At 26.2% G+C, this 25,973-nt stretch overlaps 3 protein-coding genes across 6 annotated transcripts; 1 reads left to right on the forward strand and 2 right to left on the reverse strand.

The window, feature by feature from the left end:
* Positions 1–196: 196 nt before the first annotated feature.
* OCT59_013106 (uncharacterized protein) lies at positions 197–1,819 on the reverse strand (the record flags this gene model as incomplete). The annotated part of the gene is made up of 3 exons (XM_025315980.2): positions 197–930; positions 1,022–1,438; positions 1,660–1,819. The coding sequence occupies 3 exons, from the start codon at positions 1,817–1,819 to the stop codon at positions 215–217; spliced, it is 1,293 nt and encodes a 430-aa protein (XP_025181610.1). The 3' UTR covers positions 197–214.
* Positions 1,820–2,293: 474 nt separating this feature from the next.
* On the forward strand, positions 2,294–3,698 carry OCT59_013107 (uncharacterized protein; the record flags this gene model as incomplete). Its single annotated transcript, XM_066140602.1, has 6 exons — positions 2,294–2,316; positions 2,387–2,610; positions 2,693–2,754; positions 2,847–3,351; positions 3,430–3,497; positions 3,564–3,698. The coding sequence occupies 6 exons, from the start codon at positions 2,294–2,296 to the stop codon at positions 3,696–3,698; spliced, it is 1,017 nt and encodes a 338-aa protein (XP_066001474.1).
* A 9,204-nt stretch (positions 3,699–12,902) lies between these two features.
* On the reverse strand, positions 12,903–15,088 carry OCT59_013108 (uncharacterized protein). Of its 4 annotated transcripts, XM_066140603.1 has the most exons (5): positions 14,662–15,088; positions 14,154–14,304; positions 14,004–14,079; positions 13,787–13,940; positions 13,134–13,692 (listed from the first exon to the last, which is right to left on the reverse strand). In XM_066140603.1, exons 1-5 carry the CDS (start codon positions 14,923–14,925, stop codon positions 13,642–13,644), a joined length of 696 nt encoding a protein of 231 aa, XP_066001475.1. In that variant the 5' UTR covers positions 14,926–15,088; the 3' UTR covers positions 13,134–13,641. The 4 variants fall into 4 exon arrangements, with proteins under 4 accessions (XP_066001477.1, XP_066001475.1, XP_025181612.2 ...); XM_025315981.2 differs by having other exon boundaries at positions 13,134–13,940; XM_066140604.1 differs by lacking the exon at positions 14,662–15,088 and having other exon boundaries at positions 14,154–14,542.
* Between the last annotated feature and the right edge of the window lie 10,885 nt (positions 15,089–25,973).

Below are 25,973 nucleotides of genomic sequence, written 5' to 3' on the forward strand. Positions count from 1 at the left end.
AAAATAATAAAGAATGGTATACACCTAACCCTTATCTATCATATTTTTGATTATAAATGTAAAATCTATAATAACAATAAATCACCGGATTAGTAAATAGTAACAATAAAATACAGATTAGTACAAGAATTTATATTAACAAAAAAGACTTATTGGAAATACAATTCCCAAGCTCACTACTAATGAGCAAATAAAATACAAACTAACAATCTTTTTATTTTGATTCAGACTCTGATGAAAGGCTAGCACCATCTTTTCCTAGTTCATCACTTATATTACGAATCTCTACTTTAGTATGCCTTATTGAAATATTCTGTAAATCAGTTCCTTCTTCTGCAAGTTCTTTTTTCATTAATTCTTTCGCTTCTCTCCTCCGTAAACGTTCTTCCTGTGATAGATTAGTATCATCATCCTCATCATCTTCTGGTTTCCAATCTGGCTTTCGCAGTACTTTACGGAATGCATCTGAAAGAAGTGCAGCATCTGAAGCAGATATCGGTTGATTTTCGAAAGAAACTTTAGATTTCGGATTTAAGCGCATTTCATCTTTATTCGCAAGTGGAGTTGTGGAATGAATCGACTCCGCTTCCACAGGGGATTCAGAGTCACGATTATTACTTCCGAATTTGCCAATGGACAAAGGAGTAATCATTGGAGTGCTTGAACTCATAGAAAGATTTGATAAACTTTGTTTAGTTTGATTATTGACACGTTTTCTATTCCTGATAGCAATAACAATCGCAATAAAGGCTAAAAATGCAGCAACACTAGCAACTGCTATAAACACATTAAACACATTTTTTTCGGATTTATCTTTTTTCTGATCTCCTGAATTAATTGGCGGTGTAACAGTATTCGTGGGAGCAGCTGCTTGAACAGTCTTAACAGATATTGAAGCAACTGGTTCTGATTTTAATGTTGGTTTCGATTCTAGGTTTGTTTTTACAAAAATAATGTTAAAATAAAAAACATTTTTTCAATAAAAATAAACAAATAAAATTTTCCAAAACAACAAACATACCTATAGCTATAAATTCTTTAGATTTGTAAATATCGAGATTGAGATTTTCATAATGTCCCTTTGGAATTACTCTAAATACAAAAGTGTGTTTACTATTTTCGTTCGGAATTGAATTATTATAATCAGGAAACCATCCAGATTCTACAGTAAAATCTATAGAGTTTTCTTCTATAGGTTCTAATAGATATGCTGTTGAAATTTTTGGATTTAATATAATCGTATCTTCAATTCCACTAGTATTTTGTTGCTGTCTAAGAAGATAAACTTCCACTTCCGTTTCAATAGCTAATGAAGGATTATAAGGATTCCAACTCAGATTGACGATTTGACCGACTTTATATTCACTGCCTTCTTCAGGACTACAAAACAATGTAGTGGGGGGAGTTTCTTCAGGAGATTTAGAAGTATTACACGTTGCTAAATAAATAAATCGTATTTGGTTAATTTAATGTCTATTATTAATTTCTACTCTGAATACAAAATAAACTGTATCGCAAAAAATTTCGATAATTTGATAATTTTATAATTTGGAACCGCTTAAGTTTCTCAAACTAACCTTTAAGTAAGATGTATGAATATGAACAAAAATAAAAACTGAATAATCATTTTATAAATTGAAAAAATAGGAGACTACTTACATGCTCTTTTTACGACGTGAGAACGAACGGGTATTAGTATTGATAATATAATTAATATGAAACATATAATTTTTGTCGTATGTAAATTATAAGAATTGTTATTTCGAGGAAATGACGTCGTTGAACAACTATTTAGTAAAAAGTCCTTTTGGGTTAACATTATTATTTAAAAATTAACTATACGTATTTTATAAGGAAATATGAGATAAAAACATGGACGTAAGAAGACAATGTTAAAATAAAATGATAAAATGAAAAAAAAAGAAATGAAACGACACGACGACAAAATAATATTAATTTAGGAGGGAGTTATTTATTTTAATAGTATTGTGTAATCATTTAATGTAAAAATTTGTGATATCATAATATCCTCGATCACATCCGAAAAAAGACAATTGCAATTAGTTAAGTATATATATTCCTATTACTTTTTTCCGACGATCCTCGCGATCCTCAAAATTCTTTGGTCAAAAAAGGAAAATACTGAAAATCATTTACATAAATTTAATTTTGAGTCCATTATATTTCTATTTTGATGTTCATTGTATGAAAAGTAGGGGTAGTTGAACCTATTTATAGTTGAATATTTATAACAATATTATATATAGTTTAAGCAAAAATTCTCGTAATTATCATGAATTGGACAGGTGGCAAAAGGTTTAATCAAAATTTTTTACTTTATTTCTTAGTATTTTCAAACGATTAAATATTAATAAAATTTACTTAGAAATAAGATTAAAGTAAAACTAGAACTCCAAAAGCAAAAAGAGTTCTTCAATCGCCAGCGTCTTAAAAATGTACATTCATTTCTCAATATTGAATCAAGGCGTACTCGTACATTGACCAGTATAGAAGTTGTGCGTCGTAACGAAACTTCTAAAAATAATTCTTTATTATTTGACAAAATCTGTAAAGATAGCATCATTCTTGGTATAAATAATGACGACCCAGGTTCAAAAATCCCCACAAAGTATATGATTTAATATTTAAAATTCACACTAACTGAATTGTTACTTTGCTTACAAAAATTAAGATTTCACGAAACGTAAACAATTTCTCTTACAAGATAATGATTGGGCATGTGTTGAATTTACTGTATGCAATTTAAATTAATTAAAATGCTTTATCTTTATAAAAATTAAAAAGTTATTGGTATTACAAAAAGTATTTAATTAATTTTATATTAGACTAAATCTGTCAAAAAAAATTTAGTGAATTTACGAAACAATGAATGTACAGCGAACATGAGCCACATGACTAGCCCAAGTTCAAGGTCGATATCTCCAAGTGTTAATAAATCGAACTCGTCGCCATTGACACAAAATACTACGTTTAAGCGATCTGTTGACGAAGAATCATTAGAATGGCATCAATTCTTGACAAATCAAAATGATATCAGCTCAAAACCAGAACACGAATGGCAAAACAAATCATCCATATCCTCAGACATGATAACAAAAACGGCATTGCATTGTGCCGCACCTAAATCAGTGACTGCATCAAATATTGAATGGAACAAATTTATACAAGGTCCTGATGATAAAACCATAACTTTTGATTCAAATCATAGCCCTTATTTTAGTTCTGCGAGATATTTTAATGATGAGGTGACTAATCATAAAGACGATTCAGAATCATCAACGATTAAGTTCTCAGGTATTACAATGGCAAATTTTTCAAAAGCGACTCAAGGTAATAGTACAGGATTTCATATATTGATTATTCCACTATTTAAAAATATACATATTAAAGTAATTTATGTAAATTAAGACTATTCAATTGACAAAAAGGATTTAAAAGAACCTCTTAGAATAAGCTCAAAGATGACAATGAATCAGGTAAGAAAATCTTCATTTAAAGTGAAATTTATAAATAATTATACTACAATGATAATATGTTTTTAGGATATAGTTAAACGCGTACATGATCTCGAACTTAAAAATGCTCGATTTCAAATAGAAATAAATTTTCTCAAAAATGATATTAAATGGCTAATGAAATTATTAAAGAAAAAACATCAGATAGAAAGAGATAATTAATCCAACAGATACTGTATTATCGTATGTCACCCGAAAAGAAAAAACGGCAAATAATACGTTATCTGTTGAGGCATTTAACTAACAACCATCAATTCTTGAATTTATTCATGGATGAAAGCTATCCGTGTTTCTCTTTGGGTTGCACTGCAGGACATGCAATATATTACTCGCAGGATTGACAGAAGTAATTGGGTGATGAAAAATAATTATATACATTAGTGTATTACAACGAACTAATTTCGATTAATTGGACTTAAATAAAATCATGTTGGCATGTGTTATTATAAATGTTAGAAAACAGTTTTACTATGTTCTAACCCCGTTGGTTTTTCATTTTGCTCATTTGTTAACATAAGCGTGTGAAATAATAGATAAAATAAGAAGTTTTTTATTATGCGCGGGATAATTGTGACACGGGAATTCTCATTGAATTGACCCTGTGATATATTAGTTAAACAACCGCATGTAACACTGAAATACTCACGTTTTATGCGATGGAAAAAACTTTATAAAATATTTACATAACATTTCTTCACTCTATTAAATTTAAAATAAACAATACAATCGAATAATCAATAGGAATATTCTTTATAAGAAGGGTTGATATTTTAATTATTCTTTCAAGATTTAATAAATTTACACACTTGGAAATTTAATTACTACCATCTTAGTTCCTTAGGTTTGAAGGTAAGCATAAGTATGGTTGAGGCTCTAAGCACTTAAGAAATAATTCCAGTCGGATATCTGAATATTACTAGAGTAGATGATATAATACATATAAACTACTTTGCGAATAAATTATTTTCAAAAAAAGGGATTCAGAATTAAATATAAAAAATTTGTGTAATACAATGAACCTGTCCTATAGAATAAGCGCAATTTTTATATTGTGTAATACACAATATAAAAAATTGCTACACTAACGCAATGCGCAAGAAAAAGTCACATGCAATTTGCGGAAAATAAATTTTGCGTACAGATACGCAGTGCGCAGATTATAATTTGCGGAATCCAAAAATAGGATGCGCTCCGCAAATTCCCCAAATAAATGTGTATATATGTATGTCTTATTTATTTATTGAATTTGAGATTTAATAGGTTTTCTTATCAAAAATTAATAATTATATAAAAATGAATAAGTACGATATAACGAATATTTTAACATTTGAAAAATTCTCATACCAAATATCACTAATTAAATGTGGTATAACCGTTCAACGAAGTAATTTTGTAACCCGCATATACACAATAACCCTTTTTATTCCATAAATTTCTTTTAAAATGAATTTTTTTTAGTATAACGAAGATTTTTGCTAAAATAAATTTTAACATAAGGGGAATTTGATGTTGATTTTCATGATTTTTCACCCATTTTTATCATAGATGATTTATGTTTCGCAGTTTTCTCTACCTCATGATCATGACGTTTTACAAATGCATACGATTGTAATCATAATCAAACTTCTATATATATATATATATATAATGAAAATTTTTTACTATTTTTAAAGTTTTATTAATTTTACACACATATCACGTGACTTTAATTTCTGTAAAAAATTTTAACTTTGAAAGAAACATATATTATGTGTATTTTCGTCTGTTCTAAAGTGTCAAAAGTTGGGTTTAAATGTCAATATTTTGTTCAACATTTAATGAAATTTATTTTTTTAAACCTATATTTAAAACTTCTACAAAAAAAACCAGTTTTTTTAAATTTAAGATACTAGTAATTGTAAAATAATGGAATACTAGTTTATTACAAAATAAATTTAATTTAATAGGTCATTTATTTAAATAAAGTAATATTGAAAAAATTTATTATATTTTATATTTTATATATTATTTTATAATTACTTATTACTAATAATAAAAAAATGGTAACATATTTGATATAATACAAAGTTAAAATGAATTATTATATTATAAAGCCAAAATACACTTTTTATAATTATTATCATCTATTATATATATGTTGCCAAAATAATTTTTAATTTTAAACCAATTTTGGCTTTATAATATAACTTTATTAGTAATGTGTAAATGTAATCATCTGAAATTTATTGAAATATTTCATTAAATTTTATAGAAATGTAAAGAAATTTTTAAATAATTTCATTTTAGATATATAAACTTAATTAATAAAATAAATTTAGCTGAAATTATTGCCAATAAGACTGAAATTATTTGAGAATTTCCTTATATTTTCTGAATTCTAGCAAAAATTTCTGCCAAGTCTCAGGTGACTATCTACTTTTATGTATTTTAAAAGTTATACTATAAAATTAAAATTGGTCTAAAATTAAAAAAAATATTTTAGCAATATTAATTTAGGACCCCGGATATCTAATATATGGAATTTGGCCAAAAACACCCCTTTTTGCTAAAACTCAAAAAATCGTTTTTTGTAAATATCTCAGCATCTAGTAATTCAATTTTAATGAAATTTTTTTATTTTGTAGCCCTTATTTAGCTCTACAATTTAAAAAAAAGTTCATCAAAATTGGACCACTAGATGCTGAGATATTTACAAAAATCGATTTTTTGAACTCCTGAAAAATGGGCCAATCTGCCGAAAGTGTGACTTAAGGATCATTGTACTTTCTCTCCCGTTGGGCTCTGCCCATTTTTTCCCAAGAAGACATGGATGAAAAATATGAGGATTTTTTGCCTTGAGTAATAGTAAAAGGACTTTTCGATGTTATATGAAGTTATTACCAAGGTCTTTAATTTCGCCTGAACTCCTTACGGCTTATATTGAGTTAGGACCATTATCATGAGTCTTAGAGTTACCAATAATAATGTAAGATGGCAGTTCTATATGAACGTTCCCCTGGGCTTTCTGAAAGGTTGAAAAGTAGTGTGTCTTGGTTCCTATGCCTTTAAAGTCTAACTGGCCAAGTGGTTCACAGGCTGGACCATTATTTTTTGGAAGGAGCTCTTGACTAACATATTTCTTGCTAGTTGATGTTGTTAACAGGAATTTTAGTCTTCTAAAATAAGGTGACAGAGTTGAGGTGTATGTTTGGTATTTTTCTTTCAGGTTTTTCTTTTACTTGCTTGAGTTTTCCTGAGGTTTATGTTTTTATTTTTTGCTTTTTGTTTTTCTTGGTCACTTTTTTTGGTGTAACCTTATTTTCTTTGAGGTGAGGGATACTGGAAATTTTGATTGTCATTGTGGCTTGGTGTTACAATTTCAAAATCGATAATCACTCAGGTGATAAGGGGTGACAGGTTAGATACCGCAGTTTTTATAGTATGCTGATCAAGGTGGTCACATGTTAAACTATCATTAGATTGACTTATTTAGGTAGACCTTAGGCCAAAGGATCATTCGCAATGAGGTGGGTGTTCTCCGTTAGGGATCGTTCAAAATGAGGTGAGTGTCACTGTTAGGATTGTACGACACTAAAAAGTTCTTCTAGTGGCTGAACTGCATGACACTAAAAAGTTCCCTGCGGTCTTTGTGAAATAGGTTTGTTATTCATAGTATGTAGTTAAATAGGGGAAATTGAATTTTGTGTATTTTTGATAGCGCTAATGGTATTTGGCATTGGGATTCTTCGATCTTTAAATGTAACGGGGGTCTCGCTGGGTACGTATAGCATAGTCAATTCTACCAGGTTTGAGATATAATTCGGGGATAGCCATAGTTATTTATATAGAGAGGATGTTGGGTTTATAATCTTAGCATTTCTTTTTATGTATTTCTGGAAGATTATTGTTCTTGCATTAGATTAGTTCTGCACTTTGTTGCAGTTCTTTTTGAATCCTATATTATATCAAAAATGTGCAATTGGCAAAAATTAATAAAATTCAAGCGCAGCTTTGTTAAACCGAAAGTGTGACTTATGACCTGTTTTGGAGATATCTGGGGTCCTATTAATTTATACTATTATCAGTATAATTACTTCTGAATATAATAAATCTCTATATACCAAATTCTTATTATATCAAATCTAAATTTACAAAACTAATTTTTTATAATTATTTGTATTGAATATACCAAACTTTTATAATAAAATCCTTTATATCTATAATAATCAATTCTAATACATTAATCTAAATAACTATGCTAATATTATTAATTTGTAGTGATTCTTCATCTGGTAATTATATTATCATTTTTTTTTATAATTTATTTATTTTATGTGAAGTTAACAAGAACATCAAAGGAGTATGATTTACTTAACAGGTAGAAAAACTCCATTTTTTTTTATAATTATTACAATTATTTATTTATTTTGGAGGTATGCCAGAAATCACATGATTATGCTCAATTATAAACTTAACCCTCCTATCCACTATGTAATTGAATTCTAATTGGCTAAAAAAATACATATAATATATACTATAATATATTATATTAATATATGGGGTTTTTGCAATAGAAAGGTATGAAACTCAAAAAAAATTTAAATTTTACTTTATATGCTAATTATGTTTTTTTTATTGAAATAAATGCAAATTTAATATTAATTTAATTTTTAATATTTTTTGAGTTTCGTACCTTTTTATTGCAAAGACCCATATATATTATAATACAATTAGTTTGCTATCTAATAATCCAATTTGCATAAACTTTTTTTTTTATTTTGTAGCCCTATTATACTTTATACAGTCAACTCTCTTTATAGTCACACATTTGGGACAGTCCATATTTGGTGATTATAAAGAGATGTGACTATATAAAAAATTTCTTATATTAGTATATTATAATTCCGGCCAAAAATTAACATAATTTTAGCCAAAATTATACTCAAAACTTTATTGTATCATAACTCCACCAATATTAATCTTAGAGAGATGATCTTACCGCCATTCGATTCGTCTTGATGAGACGGTTCTAATGGTATAAAATACGTCGAAATCCAATCACTAGATTAATTTCCGAAATTAAAAAAATATTAATGGTTTTTGTGTAATAACTCTGCCAATATTGATCCTAGAGAGACAATCTTACTACCATTCGATTCGTCTTAATGCGGCGAATCTAATGATATAAAATACATTGAAATCCAATCACTAGATCAATTTCCGAAATTAAAAAATATTAAATGGGTTTTAAGTAGTAACTCCGTCAATATTGATCACAGAGAGATGAGTTTACCACCATTCGATTCGCCTTGATGAGGCGATTCCAACGAGCTATTAATCGTCTTTTTACAATCACTAGGTACCAAGAAATTTAGCAAAATGTTAAATGGCGCAGTAAACATAAATCAAGAAATATAATAATGCCGATGCTTAACATTTTGTTGAATAACTCATCAGCCAGTGATCGCAAAAGGATAAAACTACCACCATTCGATTCATCTCAGTGAGACGATTCTAACAAGCTATGATACATCTTTGTACGATTATTAGATGCCAAGTTATTTAATATATTCTTTATATAACTGTGATTATAAATGGTTCTTTTTAATATAAGATTTTTGAGGATAGGTGTGATAGTGACTATAGATAGATTGTGACTATATAGGATAGTTTTTAATAATAAAGTGTTTTGAACATTCAATTGGTGTGACTATATAGTAGAATGTGACTATAACGGGAGTGACTATAGAGGGAGTTGACTGTAAAATAAAACAAAAACATATGGATGCATTTTTGGAATAGGCTTATTAGTCTGTTGTAGATCAAATTGACCTATATTTTAAAATTAGTATATGGTCTAAATTATCAGTTTATATTAATAATATCTTAAAACTGTATAATTGATACTTTTCTTATATAATTAATCATGCTAATTTGAGACATATGTTAATTTGGTTATAATAAATCTAACCAATTGATTCAGGTAAGACGTGTGTCAATAATATATTAAATTATTAAGTCTAACCAATTATTCTATATAGAAGGGTGTGTTAAATTCCAAAAATGCGCCCATATGAATCATTGAAATTGGACTGCTAGATGGTAAAATAATTGCAAAAGCTTATTTTATTTTTTTTTTTTAACCACAATGCATTTGATAATTTATTAAATAGTTCACAGACTCGGAAAATACAATAAGTATCTAAAAACCTAATCTACCCTATCTAATATAATTAACTACCAAACCACTCGTCATGCGTAAAGCACCCCACGTGTGCACTGTCGGGTGAAGTTTTTGCTCAGAGGGTATGATCATTTTGTAAATGGTCAATCTTAGCGTAAACGCCCCTCTTTCTTCACAAGGCATTCACGGGACCTACTACATCGCGAATAAAAATAAAGAAAAAAAAGAAAATTTTTTTTTTGTTAAATGCAGATAAAAAGTAAAAATTTATAAATCCATCCAGATCGTTCCTCCCACGAGCGTTCCATAAAATAGTGAGAGATAAGCATCCACCATCCAGGTCATAGAATCCTAAGCGCACGACATAAGGGTAGGACTGAACAGCTGTAGTAAAAGCGAATCATTCCCAATACGTCAGGCTTGTCTGCATGGCGCCTCATTTACAAGTAGAAAGCGATTCATTATCAGTAAGGGTAAACATTAACATCGGATATCCATTGGCATGGCTTGATATCTTGAACACTGCTAATCGCCACCTTCTAATAACTCCAAGCCACCAACCATAGTAAGCTCTATCCATTTGTGTAATTATTATAGAAGATGTAAAACTAAAACACAAGTAACAGAAAAAAATATCATCTAAAACTGTAGAAAAAATTAAAAAAAAAATAAAACGATAAAAGTTGAACTAGACTTCGGGCGCCATAAAGTTGAACTTTGTCTCTATCCTTTTTCCTCCGAGGTGTGTAGGCATAGTCGAAGATAAGGCCCAAGGCTTTGATCGAAGGTTGTTTAAAGATAAACCATCAGCGGTTAGTTCCACAATATCAGAAAAAGGTCGGGCTGAGCGTTACGTCAATAAATCCATTAAAAATCCAAATTAAGTTATCCGTTCCGAAATTGCAAAAGCTTATTAATAAATAAATTATTATATATTATATATATATTATAATACAATTATTCTACTATCCAATAATCCAATTTGTATAAACTCCTTTTGTTTTGTAGACCTCTTTATGCTTTACAAAACAAAACAAAAATCATTAAAATTGAACTGCTAGATAGTAAATTAATTGCAAAAAAGCTTTTTAATAAATAAATTACTATATATTACATATATATTATAATACAATTATTTTACTATCCAATAATTCAATTTGCATAAACTTTTTTTTTATTTTCAGAGCTCTCTTTATACTTTATAAAATAAAAAAAAATTTATTGAAATTGACTTTTTAAATGGTAGCGTAATGCAAAAAAGCTTCTTAATAAATAAATTATATATTATTTACTATGAAGTTATCAACTGCGAATGTTTCAATATTTCAACAAAGTGATGATCTGAGTAAACCAGCTCTATGAACATTAAAAAAAAATCAGATAAAAAAAGAGTTAGTAAATATAATTCAGATAATGAATGTATTATTTTATTACACATTTTTCCAATTTGATCTAATCAAATCCTATCAGTTGATTAGTAATCTTAACAATATTTAAATTTCAGAAAAATAATAAATTTATCACTATCATTTAAGCCTTTTTATTTCTTATTATAATTTTTGAATAAAATCAGTATTAAGAATTTTATTCAAGTTTCTAAGAGTTATAATATATAATTAATTTTTTTCATGATTTTGAATAATTTTGTAAGCTAAACATCATACTTTAAAAGAAAATAGCAATAATTGGATTAGATTATCAATAAAATATAAAATACTAGCATTAATAGATGTAGGTATATTTATTGAAATTGCCTAAACTCTCATGTTTTTTGCATTACTTTAAAGTTTAGAATGCTAGGAATCATCTTATAAGCAAACTTTCAAATAAAGCTGTACAGATTCTATCATTCTAATATTTTAATATTCACTTATTAAGGTTAATTGATATAGTCACAGTTATATACTTCTTTTGCATTTTAATTTTTCATTACAATAACTTTACCTTATTTTTACAAGAAGATCAAAATATCAACAATTTTACAGATACCTTTTTTGCTTATTAGTTGGTATTCTATCATAATTATTGATATATATTTTTCTAATACATGTTTAAACTTCTTTATTTTTAACTGCTGCAATTTGTCTTTTGATGTACTACTTTTCTTAGAAGTAGGTTAAGTATTCCATTTAATTCCAGAAAGTGAGGAAGATGTAATACTACTGTCATCATCTTTTAGACAATTTTAGCATAAGTGATCCATTTATTTTTACCTTTTAAAGTAAATGGTTGGATTTGTACATCTAAAAATTTTATTTATATCACAGATAGTATAACTGATAATTGGCATTTTAGCTTTTCAATAATTTACATCTGTATCAATAGCTTATCTTATATAACTGGATTGCTATTGTTGTTGACATGTTCCAGATTAGTGACTTTTTTCTTATAACAACTTTAAATTGCTTTCAAAAACAGTTATTATAAATATTAATAACTTGGAAAATAATATACAAAAAATATATGTAGTTATACTTATCAAAGTCCATATATTCTTTGAGCTCTATGCTATATACTTGAACAAAACTATTAAGACAGCTGTATATTTTTAGGTAAAACTTGCTTAAGGCTTGAAATATGCCAGTTTTGCTCTCTAAAATATCTGCGAAGGATTTTTCAGTAAAACTTTCCAGTAATATGCTGTATGAGGTTTGCAGCCTCTTGTGGTGTAAAAAAATATTATTATTATTTGCTATAAGACCTATATTTTTATTTTAATAAAAAATATTTCAGCTGAAATTTCATAAAAAATGGTCCATGTAATCAGTGATGAAAGGTCTCAAATTATTGAGTTATTATTATATTAATATGTATATATATATCAGATATTAATTTAGTTATTTTAAATTTTTTTATGTTGTATTTCTGTTATTTTAATTTTTTTTTTAGATAAATAACTAATTAATAATAGTAATAAAATTGCATTTCTAGTATTAATATTAACCAAGTCATTATAAAAAAAGTACTTTATTATACATTATTTGTAAATTAAATACTAAGAGATGTTCAAAAGTCCTATTATACTAATTAAAAATTGGTAAAAAGTTAATAAAAATTCAATCTCAATTTTTATTTTAACTAAACAATTTTTTGATATAAAATCCTAATCACTTTACAAATTTCAAAACTCGGAATTATATCTAACCACGTGATTCGTATTTAGTGTTATTAAGCTAACGTGCGAACGTGCGGCGCAAATATTGTTCTGCAAGTTTTAATACTTGGATAACAAAATTTTATTTGGTAAATATTAATACCAAATTTTGGCAAATCTAGTTTCTTATCATAGTTGTGTTAAAAGAAATTGTTGCGCCACAAATCTGGCACGAATATTTAAATCAACCATACCATACTTTTTCTACGTTATTAATATTATTAATATTGTAGATGATTATTGGTTGAACGCCACCGAAGAGTGACTATAAATGATGTGTTTGATGTGTTAAATATACGAAATATTTTTTTCGAACATAAAATAGATTTAATATATAATTATTTTTTGTACATAAAATATGGATTAATAAATTATTATTATTACAATTATGACAATTTTGTAAACTAAATTTAACTCTTCGTACTAAACAGGTAAATTAAAGAATAAAATAGTGTAAGCGTTAAATGCTTTCTATTGGATCGATGATTAATACTTTTATATCTCAGCAAATATTTATATAAATCCATAATAAAATTATAAAACAATCTCACTTCCCCACAAAATTAAACATAGTATTGTTAAAAATATATATCTATTATTATAAAGATATCAGATATTTTGAGTGATAAAGAAATTTAAAAATATTTTAAAATACAGCCCAACAATAATAATAATTTTGAATGTTTACGATCCAAATACAATATCCATACTGCAATTCGTTCTTCAAATAGTAAATGCAAATAGTTTCAAAAATTGTGAAATGGATCGTAAGAATTTTGAAATAAGGATTAAGCTTGTGTCAATTGAGCAGTAGAAGAATCACCAGCTTGATTTGAATCCTATATATTACATAAACAATAACAATTCACGAGATGACAAAATATTACAAATAAAAATTATTAAAAATTTAAAATAACAGCATCAATTTATCACCTCATCAATCTGCATATACTCGCTCATCTCAGCATCCAATTCTTCTTGTGTTTTTTTGGGCCTATTATCAGATCTACGACCTCCTCGACCCCCTCGACCCCCTCTTGTGGGGGTGCCACGAGATCCTCCGGTACCACGTGTGGATGGGCGAGATCTTGAAGAACAAAATAACATTAAAAAATCAAAAATTAATTAGCAAGCATAAATTTCGACTTACTCATTGATTCCACCAATACGCTGAGTAATCGGACCAACGTTAGGAGCAACAACAATTTCAATCTTCATTTCACGGCCTAATTATAGTGAATAAAAAGAATTCTAGATAATATTTCTTAAATAAAAAGCCATGTAATTGAGTAATACATACCATCAAGAGTAATATTCCTAAGTTTTTCAACGGACCGTACGGCGTCATTTTTCCTTGCAAAAACAACGGATGCAGTACCTTTTGAGCGACCACTTTGATCAAAGTTAAGGTTAACTTGGCGTACAGGACCGATCATCGTTGAGAAAAGTTCCTGGTATTGTGAAAGGATAAAGGGAGTCGAAGTGTGTATGTGCATGGAGAGTGTTTTGTTTGCGATCAGGTGGTTTGTTTTCAGTAGGAGCAACATGGTTGATCGGCTTGGAGAGCGTTGTAGAAAAGATTTCAGAATCTCCAGGTTCCAAAGCCATATGGCGAAGAAGGGCCGTTGACGATAATAAATTCGTACAAAGGTTGCCTTTTCGCTTCAGGTTTATTTGTTGACGGTCTAAACCTCAGCTTTGGCACCAAAGAAAGAAACTAATCACCTCTCTCTGATTTTTTTCTGCTGTCTCTCTGTTGCACAACCGTCAACGGCTTGCAAAGTATTGGACATTTTATAAATAGTTACCCAAAGATCTGCCTCTGTGACTTTATAGGCGAGGTTTGAAACAAGAATTTTTCCTTCTGGTGATGCGTTGAGATTTGATGATGCCGTAGCAGCAGTATTACTGTAAGGTCGAGGTCTAACTTGTGAAGATCGAGGATTTCTGACAGGACCGCCAGAACGCTTAGCGATGCCACCTGTACGGGTAGGACCTCCGGTCCTAGCTCCTCTTGATGGCCTTTTTTTCGCAATAATTTCATCAAGAGACATGTCTAAACCTGCGGACATGATGAAAACTTGAGAAAAGTTTATTTAGAGTATGAACTTGGAACTGAGATTTAAGTAATGAGAAACGGGTGTAAGGAAATAACCGCACGGTATATGAAGAAATTTGTTTTTAAGATGGTATACCCAACGTATTGTACGTACTATATGACTGAAACAAAGAAAATCCTTCATATTGACGCATCCTAGACCCCAATTTTTGAGATAGCCCCCAAATTTTGACCAATCATAGTGACGTTAATTTTTAACCTAATAAATGAAGTTGTAATAATACTTATTTTAATTTACAATATAAATAATTTTTTAATAAATAGTAAAAACTTTTAGAAAAAATAAAATTTCAATATATTTGGTTTTATTAATTAATTATATACTTCTGAAAATAAGATTTTTTTGGATAAAATTTCAGATATCTAATATATAATTTATAATTGATTCAAAATAAAAATCCAGAAGTTATTTTTAAAGGAAAAAAAAATAAAAAAGGAATGTTAATAACATTTTATAATAAAAAAATTATTAAAGCTCCTCTTTTAACTATACATGCTACCCAAATTATTTTAAAATACCATAATTAGAATGCTATAATTCATTTAGTTCATATATAATTTACTATGTAAAATGCCAAAATAATTTGGGATGTCATATTAAATTTGGGATTTTACTTATAATTAAAGCAATTCAAAATAATTTAAATATTTAATAACCCTACTATTCCAAAGTTTCAGTTCAAAAATCAAAGTTTAAAAACCATTTTAAGGGAAAAAAAATAAAAAGAAAAGTTAGCAATATTATTATAATAAAAAATTACCAAAGTTTCTCTTCAATTTATCATTTTGAATTCAAAAGCTATTTCTAAAAAAGAAAAATAAAAAAACATTAATAATATTTTTATAATAAAAGATTACTTTTAATTTACTTTTTTAAAATTTTAAGTTAAAATTTAAATCCAAAAAGAAAAAAAAAAAATTTTTTTTTTTGTATTTTTTGTTATTTATTTAAGAATTAATTTTATATTCACCTCTAGTAAATTTTACTTTAATCTGCTGCAATGCATTAAAATTTTAAATTTACTCTGTTGAAATTTACCAGGTGATTTCATATTATACAAATATATAGCACATATTTTGTTTTTTACTTTTAGAAGGTTGTAAAATTGCAACTATTACAACATACATATAACACTTTTGTTGTAATTACAATACAATATTATAATTATTATATACTATAATTACTACTAGTATTGTAATTATTATATAGTGTTGTAATTATTTTCAATTATACAAATATATATTATAATATATTAATCATTTCTTTTCATAATGATATTTGTTCTATAAAAACTTATTTTTGTAATTTTTATTTTTCAAAAAGGAAATTTTTAAGTGTTATAATATTACAACACTTTAACTTTAAAAGTAGTAATAGGTTGCAACTCTTACTGTTACAACACAAGGTAGTAATTATTAATTACATATTACATCTTTAGTTTAATGTTTTTTTTCTCTTATGTTAACTTGTTAATTTATTTTTCAAAAAATAATAATTTTAATAACTTTAAGGAGTTTAAAGTGAGACTTACTTTTATTACTAGTATTTTGCTATTTTATTGTTTTTTTTATTAAAAATGATATTAACAGTTTTTTTTATTTTCTATCATTCACTTTATTTCTTTTTTATTTTTTATATCCATTTTACTTCCTTTTTATTTATTTTCCATTATTTTTTTTTGCTTTTTTTGTTTTTTATTATTTCATTATTCCCTTTGCCACCATTTTATTTTTTATTATTCCCTTTGCTTTCATTTTATTTTTAATTATCCTTTTCATTTATTATCATTCCTTTCACTTTCATATTATTTTTTATCAATCCATATCACTTTATATCATTTTTCATTACTTCATATCACTTCATATTGATTTTCATCAATCCATATCGCTTTATATCATTTTTTATCACTCTATCATATCACTCCATGTTATTTTTTATCACTCCATATTGTTCTATATCATTTTTCATTACTTCATATCACTTTACACATGCTGATCAAAATTATCCAGCCACTTTGTTTTACCAAAATTATGCAGATCATCACGTGCTAATGTGACAAAAATATTATATGATTTTATATTTATAATTACAATAAACAAATTTCCATGCTTTACATTTTTCATATTTTTCAGAATTTTTCAGAAATATAAACCATTTACTGAGTAAATTTATGATTTACGTAATGATAAATTAAAAGATTTAAAAAATCCCGTAACTTTGTCAATATTAATCTAATAAACATATATTTACCACCATTTGAATCGCCTCGATGAGACGAATCTAATAAGCTAAAAATTATGGTTAGGGGAGTTACACATATCACGTAATATTCATTTTCTTATAAACCTTACCCCCCCCCCTCCCCCCCCCCCCCCCCGTTAGATTTCATAACCAATCAAATTATAATATTTATAAATCATATGATTTAAATAAGTGTAACGTAAAATTTTAACTACCCCCCTCCCCCCCTATAATAATTACATAATATGTGTAAGCTCCCTTATACGATCACTGAATCAAAACTTATTATAAAATTTATTTAAATCTTTAAAGTGCAATTACATATCAAATATCGATCCTACAAGAATGTAATTATTACTATTCGAATCCACTTAATGAGACGAATCTAACAAATCTTAATTCATGAAGATCAAATTACTGAGTAACGAAATATTCTTGATATACGATTTTTAAATTTTAATCTATAATCTTACACAAATTTTCATAAACTTACATAATAATATATTTATGTAAGTAGTTATAGGTCAAGCTATAATCTTATATAATATTATTTCATAATGGATAATACTTAACCTTATTAAATTTTGTAATAAAAATACTGAAAAGCATGTTAAGGACGCATGAATAAATATATCTCCAGAATATTATTGATAGCATACTTTGTAGAATTGAAGAAGCTATTGCCACCAATGAAAATAGAATTCATTATTAAATTTTTATTTAAATTAACAAACAATGGCACAATGAATATATATAACTTTAAAATTTAAATTTCACAATATTATGCATATATAAGTTTATCACTTTAAAAAAGTGGCCAGATAATTTTGATCGGCATGTGTATATTATTTTTCATCACTTTATATCATTCCATATTATTTTTCATTATTCTATTTCATTTTATTTTATTTTTGTCATTTTATTTCATTTACATCATCCCATTTCATTTCTATTTTATTTTTATTATTCTATTTTACTTTTATTTTATTTTTTATTATTTCCTTCACTTCTATTTCATTTTCTATTATTTTATTTTATTTTACATCATTCCATTTTACTCCCATTTTGTTTTTATTATCCTATTTTATTTTTTATCATCCTTTCACTCCAATTTCATTTTTTACATTATCCTTTTAATTTTACTTTCCATTATTCATTATTCATTTTATCCCTTTTTTACATATTCATTTCTTTTTTATCATAAATAATTATTAATTTTTTTTTTTTTTTCTGCAGTACATTTGCAGTTTTATTAAAGTAAAAAAATAAAGAAAAGAATAAATGTATTTGTAACGACCTGTTACATATCTTATTTGTAACATCATTTTTTTTTTTTTAATAATAAATTTAGTATGTAGTTTACAAATAAAATTTTTATATGCAAAATTTAATTTGGAAAACTTTTACTTAATGTACTTAAGACAGTTTCATACAAAATTTCAAGTTATAAGCAGTTTCTTGAAATTTTTTAAAAAATTCTTTTATCTTGGTTACACGACTGATCTTTTTGTTTTTGTTTACATTTCGCCTGATCTTAAATTTTAATTGGATAAAATTGGGGGTTGTTACAAATAAGACGCGTAACAGGCTGTTACAATTAGATTTATCCTAAAGAAAATATATACAAAGTAAAATTCCCTAATAACTACTCTAATATAATTAAACTACAAACCACTCGTCATACTGGTAGTATCTCACATATACACTGTCGAGTGATCGTTTGACTCTGTAGGTAAACTTTATTTAGTAACTTTGCAATAAAAAAGTATGAAACTCAAAAAATATCAAAAATTGAATTACCGTATAACACTGTCTAAGATCAAGAAACCGACGATTCTGATTTCAATTATTTACCTCAGGAACATGTATCAAGATATACTAAACTTTCAACAACTTTCACTGAACTTTTCATTAACGATTTCGAATAATCAGAAGCTACCGAATCTAATACTGACATTAATGATAATTACAATTCGGCAAATAATGAATATTCTGAAATTTTTGAAAACTAACCTCCCTATCTGCGTACTCTGCCACTATAATATACCTGAGTATGATATGTGGTTAAAAAATCTTAATTCTGGTAAAAATTCGGCTAATTCTGGCTAATTTTTCCATATTCTATACAAGATACTCCTAGGTATAATTCAATTTTTAAGTTAGTGAAATTGATATACCTGGAGTATTTTAGGCAGTATTATATGGTAATATTAAATTTGCATTTATTTCAGTAAAAAAAGCATAATTAGCATATAAAGTAAAATTAAATTTTTTTTGGAGTTTCATACCTTTTTACCACATATATCTCATATATTACTATAGTTTTAAATTAATAAAAAACCCAAGTGATTGATACAGGTTTTTTGGAATATTTACTAGATAAGCATAAAGTATGTATCAAATCAATTTTTTATCATATTAACTAAAGAGAAATTAAAGAAATTTAAGATATTTCAGTTCAAAATACTCAAAAATTCAAACATTTTATCTTTTTAATGAACAATTTAACCTATTTATGTTCATAACTAGTAATAGTTATAAGAGGAATTATTTGCAAACTTATAATGTATATATATACAGCAATATTTTACATTCAACTTGTTGGACCAAGTTGGTATAAAAACTGAGACTTGGATGGAAAACATGAATCTTTTATATTTGCAGTTAAATTTTAAAATACTGAATTGTTAAAGCAACCAGAAATAAGTCAAGAAATTTTTTATTTAACGGCTTTAATACAAAATAATGTTAATAAATGAAAGCAGATAAGTAAATCTACATTAGATGAAAAACTTTTTTTTGAAAAGGTGATGGAAATGGCTAAAAAAGTTACTCTTAAGGCGGTCAAAAAATGGGATGAATGAATTTTTAAGATTTTTCAACGCTATTTTGATAAACTTAATGATTTTGAAGATGAGCTTAATAGTGAAATAAATACCAATGATGAAACTAATGAAAATAATTTGCAGCTTTAAAATCCAATTAAGAAACCAAAAAAAGGTTGACTAAAAGGAACAATAAAAATTAAAAGTGCTACAGAGCCTCTAAAATCTAACAAAAGTTAACGGCATTGAAAATTTGTAAACAAGCCAGACATTATTTAAGCACGTGTACATAAAATTAACAATAACTTAGTAATTTTATATTTAGTTGCTAGTCTTTTGATAAATGTATATAAAAATAAATAAATCAATCTTTTATAAACCTTTTTTTATATTAGTTTTTATTGTTTATTAAAGTTTTAAAAAAGAAAGCATAAAAATACACCAAAAGTTTTTTTTTAGATAATTGTATCTAATTAGTTACATCTGATTTTTTATTTATATTACAGATGCACGTTATATTTGTCGATAAAAAGCATTTATATATAAAAAAAATGCATAACATTTTACCAACACTTATTAGATCTAAGGATTATAATTATGATAGATGATAAAAATTTATTATTGCAGAACCCTTACCATATTAAAGATACAAACCCAAGAATTGCATAATATTTTATAGAAGAAAGATCACTGTTTATCCATAAAAAATAGTTAAAAACAGCTCATAAAAATTTTCTGCTTACCTTTTTAGTTTACAAAAAAATATGTAAAAGAAAACATATGATAATCACTAATATTTATTAGGTTCAAAAGTCTGCTCATAAAAGTATGTTAACATTAAATATATAAAAAGAAATGCATATTCGCATACTACTACTAATACTTATTAAATCCAGAAATATGTTCACAAGAAATTGAAAAACAAACTGAAGTATTAGTGATTAGTATGTAAAAGGAGAATTTATAATGACTTCATTAATACTTACTATCTGTTTAAAAAAAAGTTTTAGCGTTTAGTGTGTAAATAAAGAACTCATAATAATAAAATTAACACTTTATTGTCCATTAGTATATATAGTTTTTAAAAATTTATAAATATTTGATCAGCTATCAAACTTATTAAATTACGTCAATGCGAGGGCATATAAAAATTAAACCCATAATTTAAATATAATAAATAAATAATAGTATAATAATATAATTATAAATAAATAAATAATAGTATAACAATGTCTAAATGTCCCCAAAAATTAGAGGGAGATTTTTTTGTATTTCATGATATCTCAATATAAATTATTGGGACAGTATGCTTATATGGCATATAGTATATATGTAAACTTAAGGGGCATAAAAGTTGGTACAAATGGCTAAAATCGACAATTTTCGGATCTTAATTCTGGCCGAAATTTTCTTAATTCCGGCCAAATTCGTAATGCCGGCCCAAATTACATTAAAATCGAAATTTTCAGGTCAAAGGTAACACCATATTTATGCAATGTAACATTTTTTCCAACAATAGTAAACATGTTCGTTCAAGGTTTGAAAAATATTTTTAAACCTTTTAAAAGTCAAAAACTTCACTTTATTCAGTTGCATCTGGCCAAAAAAAGTAGTCAATTATATGGTTATTTTAATACAACAAACTAATAAAAATTAAGAAAATTTATTTAACCTTATTCTTTTGCTTATTTTTTTTAAATATTCAATAAATATCTTTTATTTTGACGCTACTTTGTATTACTATATAAAAAAATATTTTACTTATTCATATTATACTATTTGTATTTATGACTTAACAAAGTAAATAGACCTAATAGTCAATAAGAATTTTTCTATGAATAAATAATTTTTGTTTTATTTTCTTGTTAAACGAACTAAAATTAAAAATTTTAAAGTTTTTTTTAATGTTATAATAATTTACATGATTACTATAATATTAAGAATTAAGCATTAAATGTCTAATTTAAATAAACAAATAAAAACATAATATTTAACTATTTTTGCGATTAAACCTCATTTATACCACCCAAATAGATCTAATAATATTATTCTAATAAAAAAAAATTTTTTTTATTAGCACTATAATTAAAAAATTTAACAAAATTTATAAATGACAAAAAATCTAGCTTAATAATCACCATTCTAAGCTTAACAAAAGTTGTTCATTTCACCAAATTATACCTAAAAATGAAATAATTGCTGGTTAAGAAAGCTTTTGTTAAGAGTTTTATTGAAATCAAGAAAATTTTTTTTTATTATAAAAATTGGTTTTTTGCGGTTTACACAAAATCTCCCTAAATAACTGCCCTTTTTAACTTAATAAATCTTTTTCTTCTCGTAAAATTACATATATTTGCATTATTTAAATTGTATTTTATACCCACCTTTAAGTTGCATTTTAAGGAAAACTTCATTTTTGAGACGAACTTTCTTGTAATATGTAAAGAAAAAAAAAATATTACTAAAGAGGAAATGATGACGAATATTTATAGTACACATGATGAACTATTAATTTACTTAATTTGTATAAGCATTGTATTAAAAATTTCTTTTTTTAGCTACGTGGTGATATATTCAATTATGGTTACACAAAATTATTTTAATTAATGATCGGCAAGAGAAATGACATTTCCACTGACTGATAATAATATAATATAATTATAAATAAATAAATAATAGTATAATAATATAATTATAAATAAATAATAATTTTTATTTTTATTTTTATATTATAGCTATATTTACTTATATATTAAATATAACAATAAAAAAACAAAATACATATAAGAACTAAGTATTTATGAAATATAATTATTTCTTTAAAGAAAAAATCAACCTGTTACCTATATAATTACATTATTATTAAAAATAATGATACAACTAAAATCTCTAGTCAGAACCCATATTTTTCTTTCTAATAAAAAGCTAACTATATATAAATACTGTTAGGTATAGAATGTTTAACTTAAGGTAAATTTTATTTAAAAAAATGATAATAAAAAATAAAACAGAAAACTAAAAAACTATAAAATAAAAAGTTCTGTTTTTAATTTAACTAATTGCTAGGTAAACTAAGCTATTACTTATTATGCAACTTTGTTTTTTTCTTTTAAGCTTTCTATTTATATTTGGTAGTTTTAGTTTCTTTTAATTCTTTCATCCTTTTATTATATTATTTAACAGCATTGACTAAGCGACCCAAATGACCAAATAACTAAATGAACTCAACACTGTCATTATTCATTTGGGTCCATTTTAACATTAAATGACAAATGACTTAGTCATTTAAAAATTACATTATAATTCTGGCCAGAACTATTCATACAATTTCACTATTTCATGGATAAAATTTTCACATGATATTAGAAGTTCATAATTTTGGCCGGCATCATTAACTTAACCTGAATTATAAAGCATTAATTTTAAATGACTCAAATGACAAATGACCTAAATGACTAGGTCATTTGAAGGTCATTCAGAAGTCATCTCAAAATAGGCAAATGACCTAGTCATTTGCCATCACTGCCATTTAATGTTGCTGCCCAAAACTCATTTAATGATAAAATTCAAAAATCTGAAACTTAAAAACTTTATTTTTAATGAAAAAATTGGTAAATCCAAAACTTTCCTAAATTATAATAGTTTCAGATTGAATTTTGACTAAACTAAAATTTTGAAAAAATAGTTTTGGCAAGCATCTTTAATACTATTGGTTGATAATATTCATATTAAAAATTAGATTATAACTAATTTTCACCTGGAGTGATATCTCTCGGGTGATATCACCCATCGATTTTATTATAATTTAATAAGTTTAAATAGGTGATTTAATCTAGGTGATTTCGCCTATTAATTTTATTAATAAATTTTATTTTAATATAAGTGATATCACCTGAAAAACGAAATTAAATATTTTGCGATGATATAATGTTTACATTGATCGTGGTACTATTGTTATACTGCATTGTTATCGTTATTGTATTTACGAACTATTTCAAAAATTCTCACTCTGATTTCGTTAAAAAAAACTTTTATCTTGTTTCGCTTCTCTAAAGAATTAGTTTTCGAATAAAATTAATAAAATTAGTATCACTTTTGTTTCTATTTGCTGATATCACTTACATAAAACTGCAATACGGAACTTTAAAGTCACTTACAATGGAAAATATCGTTTTAAATACAAACTTTTCTTATAATAATTTGTACGATAGTTCCGACCCACTATTTAACTCTTATTATGACTCTTCATATAATGATTCTGATCTTTTATCAAACTTCGCCATAATTCTTGGCCGATACTTTTAACGCTATTTAATTTCTTATACGATTTTTCTGACTTGTTTCTTGAAAATGATGAGATAGCTAATGAAATTCAAATAGGAAATGAAAGTTTAGTAGATTTTTTAAAAGATCATATGAAGAGCCAGTCAGAAAGATAGTGAGTATTATGATCAACGAATCTAACCTGTTATTGAATTTTTCAATACTTAATTTCTTACATGATTTTCTGATCCGTTTCTCAAAATCATGAACAGATAACGAAATTCAACTAGGAAACGATATTATAGGAAATTATTTGGATGATCATCAGGAAGAAAATAGTGAGTACTACGATCAAAAATTTTAACCTGTTATTCTGTTCTTATTATTTGATTTTTCCGATCTGATACTTGATTTCTCATATGATTCTTTTAATCTATTCCTTAAAAATTATGAACAGATAACGAAAATCAAACAGGAAATGAAAGTATAAATACTGTAAGAAATCATTTGGAAAATTATCATCATGAAGAAGAATATGACGATAGTGAATATGAGAGTGAGTATGAGAGTGAAGAAGAAAACGGATTAGAATTAAATCAAGGAAAAGAATTTAGTTCATGGGAACTTGCTGAGTCATACCTTAATGAATATGCAAAACAACAAGGATTCTGCCTTCGTAAAAAAAGGCGTATACCAGATCCAAATGATAAAACGATTACTAAACGCAGAACGTATGAATGCTTTCGCATCAAACAGCATGAAACTCAAAAGACTATCTTAGTGGAAAATAGGAGGGATAGAGATTCTGAAATGATTGGATGCTCTTGGCATATTAATCTTGCATTTCTTAAATCTTCAAATGGTGTTCGGATTAACAGTATAATTGGTAAACACAATCATGATATGAACCTACTTGTTGGTGAAATAGCACCAAAATATCGAAAATTAACTAACAAAATGATTGAAAAAGTTAAATTTTAGATGATTCAAGGGAAAATGGGCATATCAACTCAATACAATCTCCTGGTGGCCTTGTTTCCAAATAAAGAGTCCCGTTAAAGCGGGGTAGAATCATGTGATTTAAAATTATAATGATTTGATAAATTTTTTATAAACTAAAATTAAAGTGAACTTGAAAATCATTAAATAAGTGTATTTCAGCCTGCTTCACAAGTTTACTTAGGGAGAAAAAGTGGATTTTGAACAATGTTTTTGACTTTACATATGAGCAACGAATTTTGCTGATCATACCCAAAAAAAGATAGATCAATTTTAACGAAATTGAAAAAGTTGAATAAATTGAAAACGGTGTTCTAAACCTCATTTTGTGCTCTAAGTAAACTTTTAGCGCAACGAGGTCAAAATGCACTTAATATATGTTTATTTGGAAGGTTTTATATATAATAAAGAGTTTTATTTAAAAAAAAGAAAAATTTTGAAAGTCACGTGATTCTACCCTGCTTTAACGGTCTCCCAGATAAAGTAATTAACAAAAAGGATTTAAGTAACGCTATTCAGCAATTTAAAAAACAAGCAAAACCTAATAAAAATGATGCATGTCAAATGCTTACCGATCTATATTTGAAGAAAGAAATTGATCCAAGATGGATTATAAAGCTGCGTTTTGACCTTGACGAAAGAAGGTTAAATTCATTATTTTGGATGTCTCCT

Source organism: Rhizophagus irregularis, chromosome 20, assembly GCF_026210795.1.
Source record: "Rhizophagus irregularis chromosome 20, complete sequence".
Classification (NCBI taxonomy): Eukaryota; Fungi; Glomeromycota; class Glomeromycetes; order Glomerales; family Glomeraceae; genus Rhizophagus; species Rhizophagus irregularis.

Coding starts and splice junctions, on each gene's coding strand:
- OCT59_013108 (XM_066140603.1), bottom strand. CDS start 14,925: ATGTCCGCAGGTTTAGACATGTCTCTTGATGAAATTATTGCGAAAAAA. Junction 14,305..14,661: donor TCACAGAGGCAGATCTTTGG/GTAACTATTTAT, acceptor TCACAATACCAG/GAACTTTTCTCAACGATGAT. Junction 14,080..14,153: donor TAGGAATATTACTCTTGATG/GTATGTATTACT, acceptor CACTATAATTAG/GCCGTGAAATGAAGATTGAA.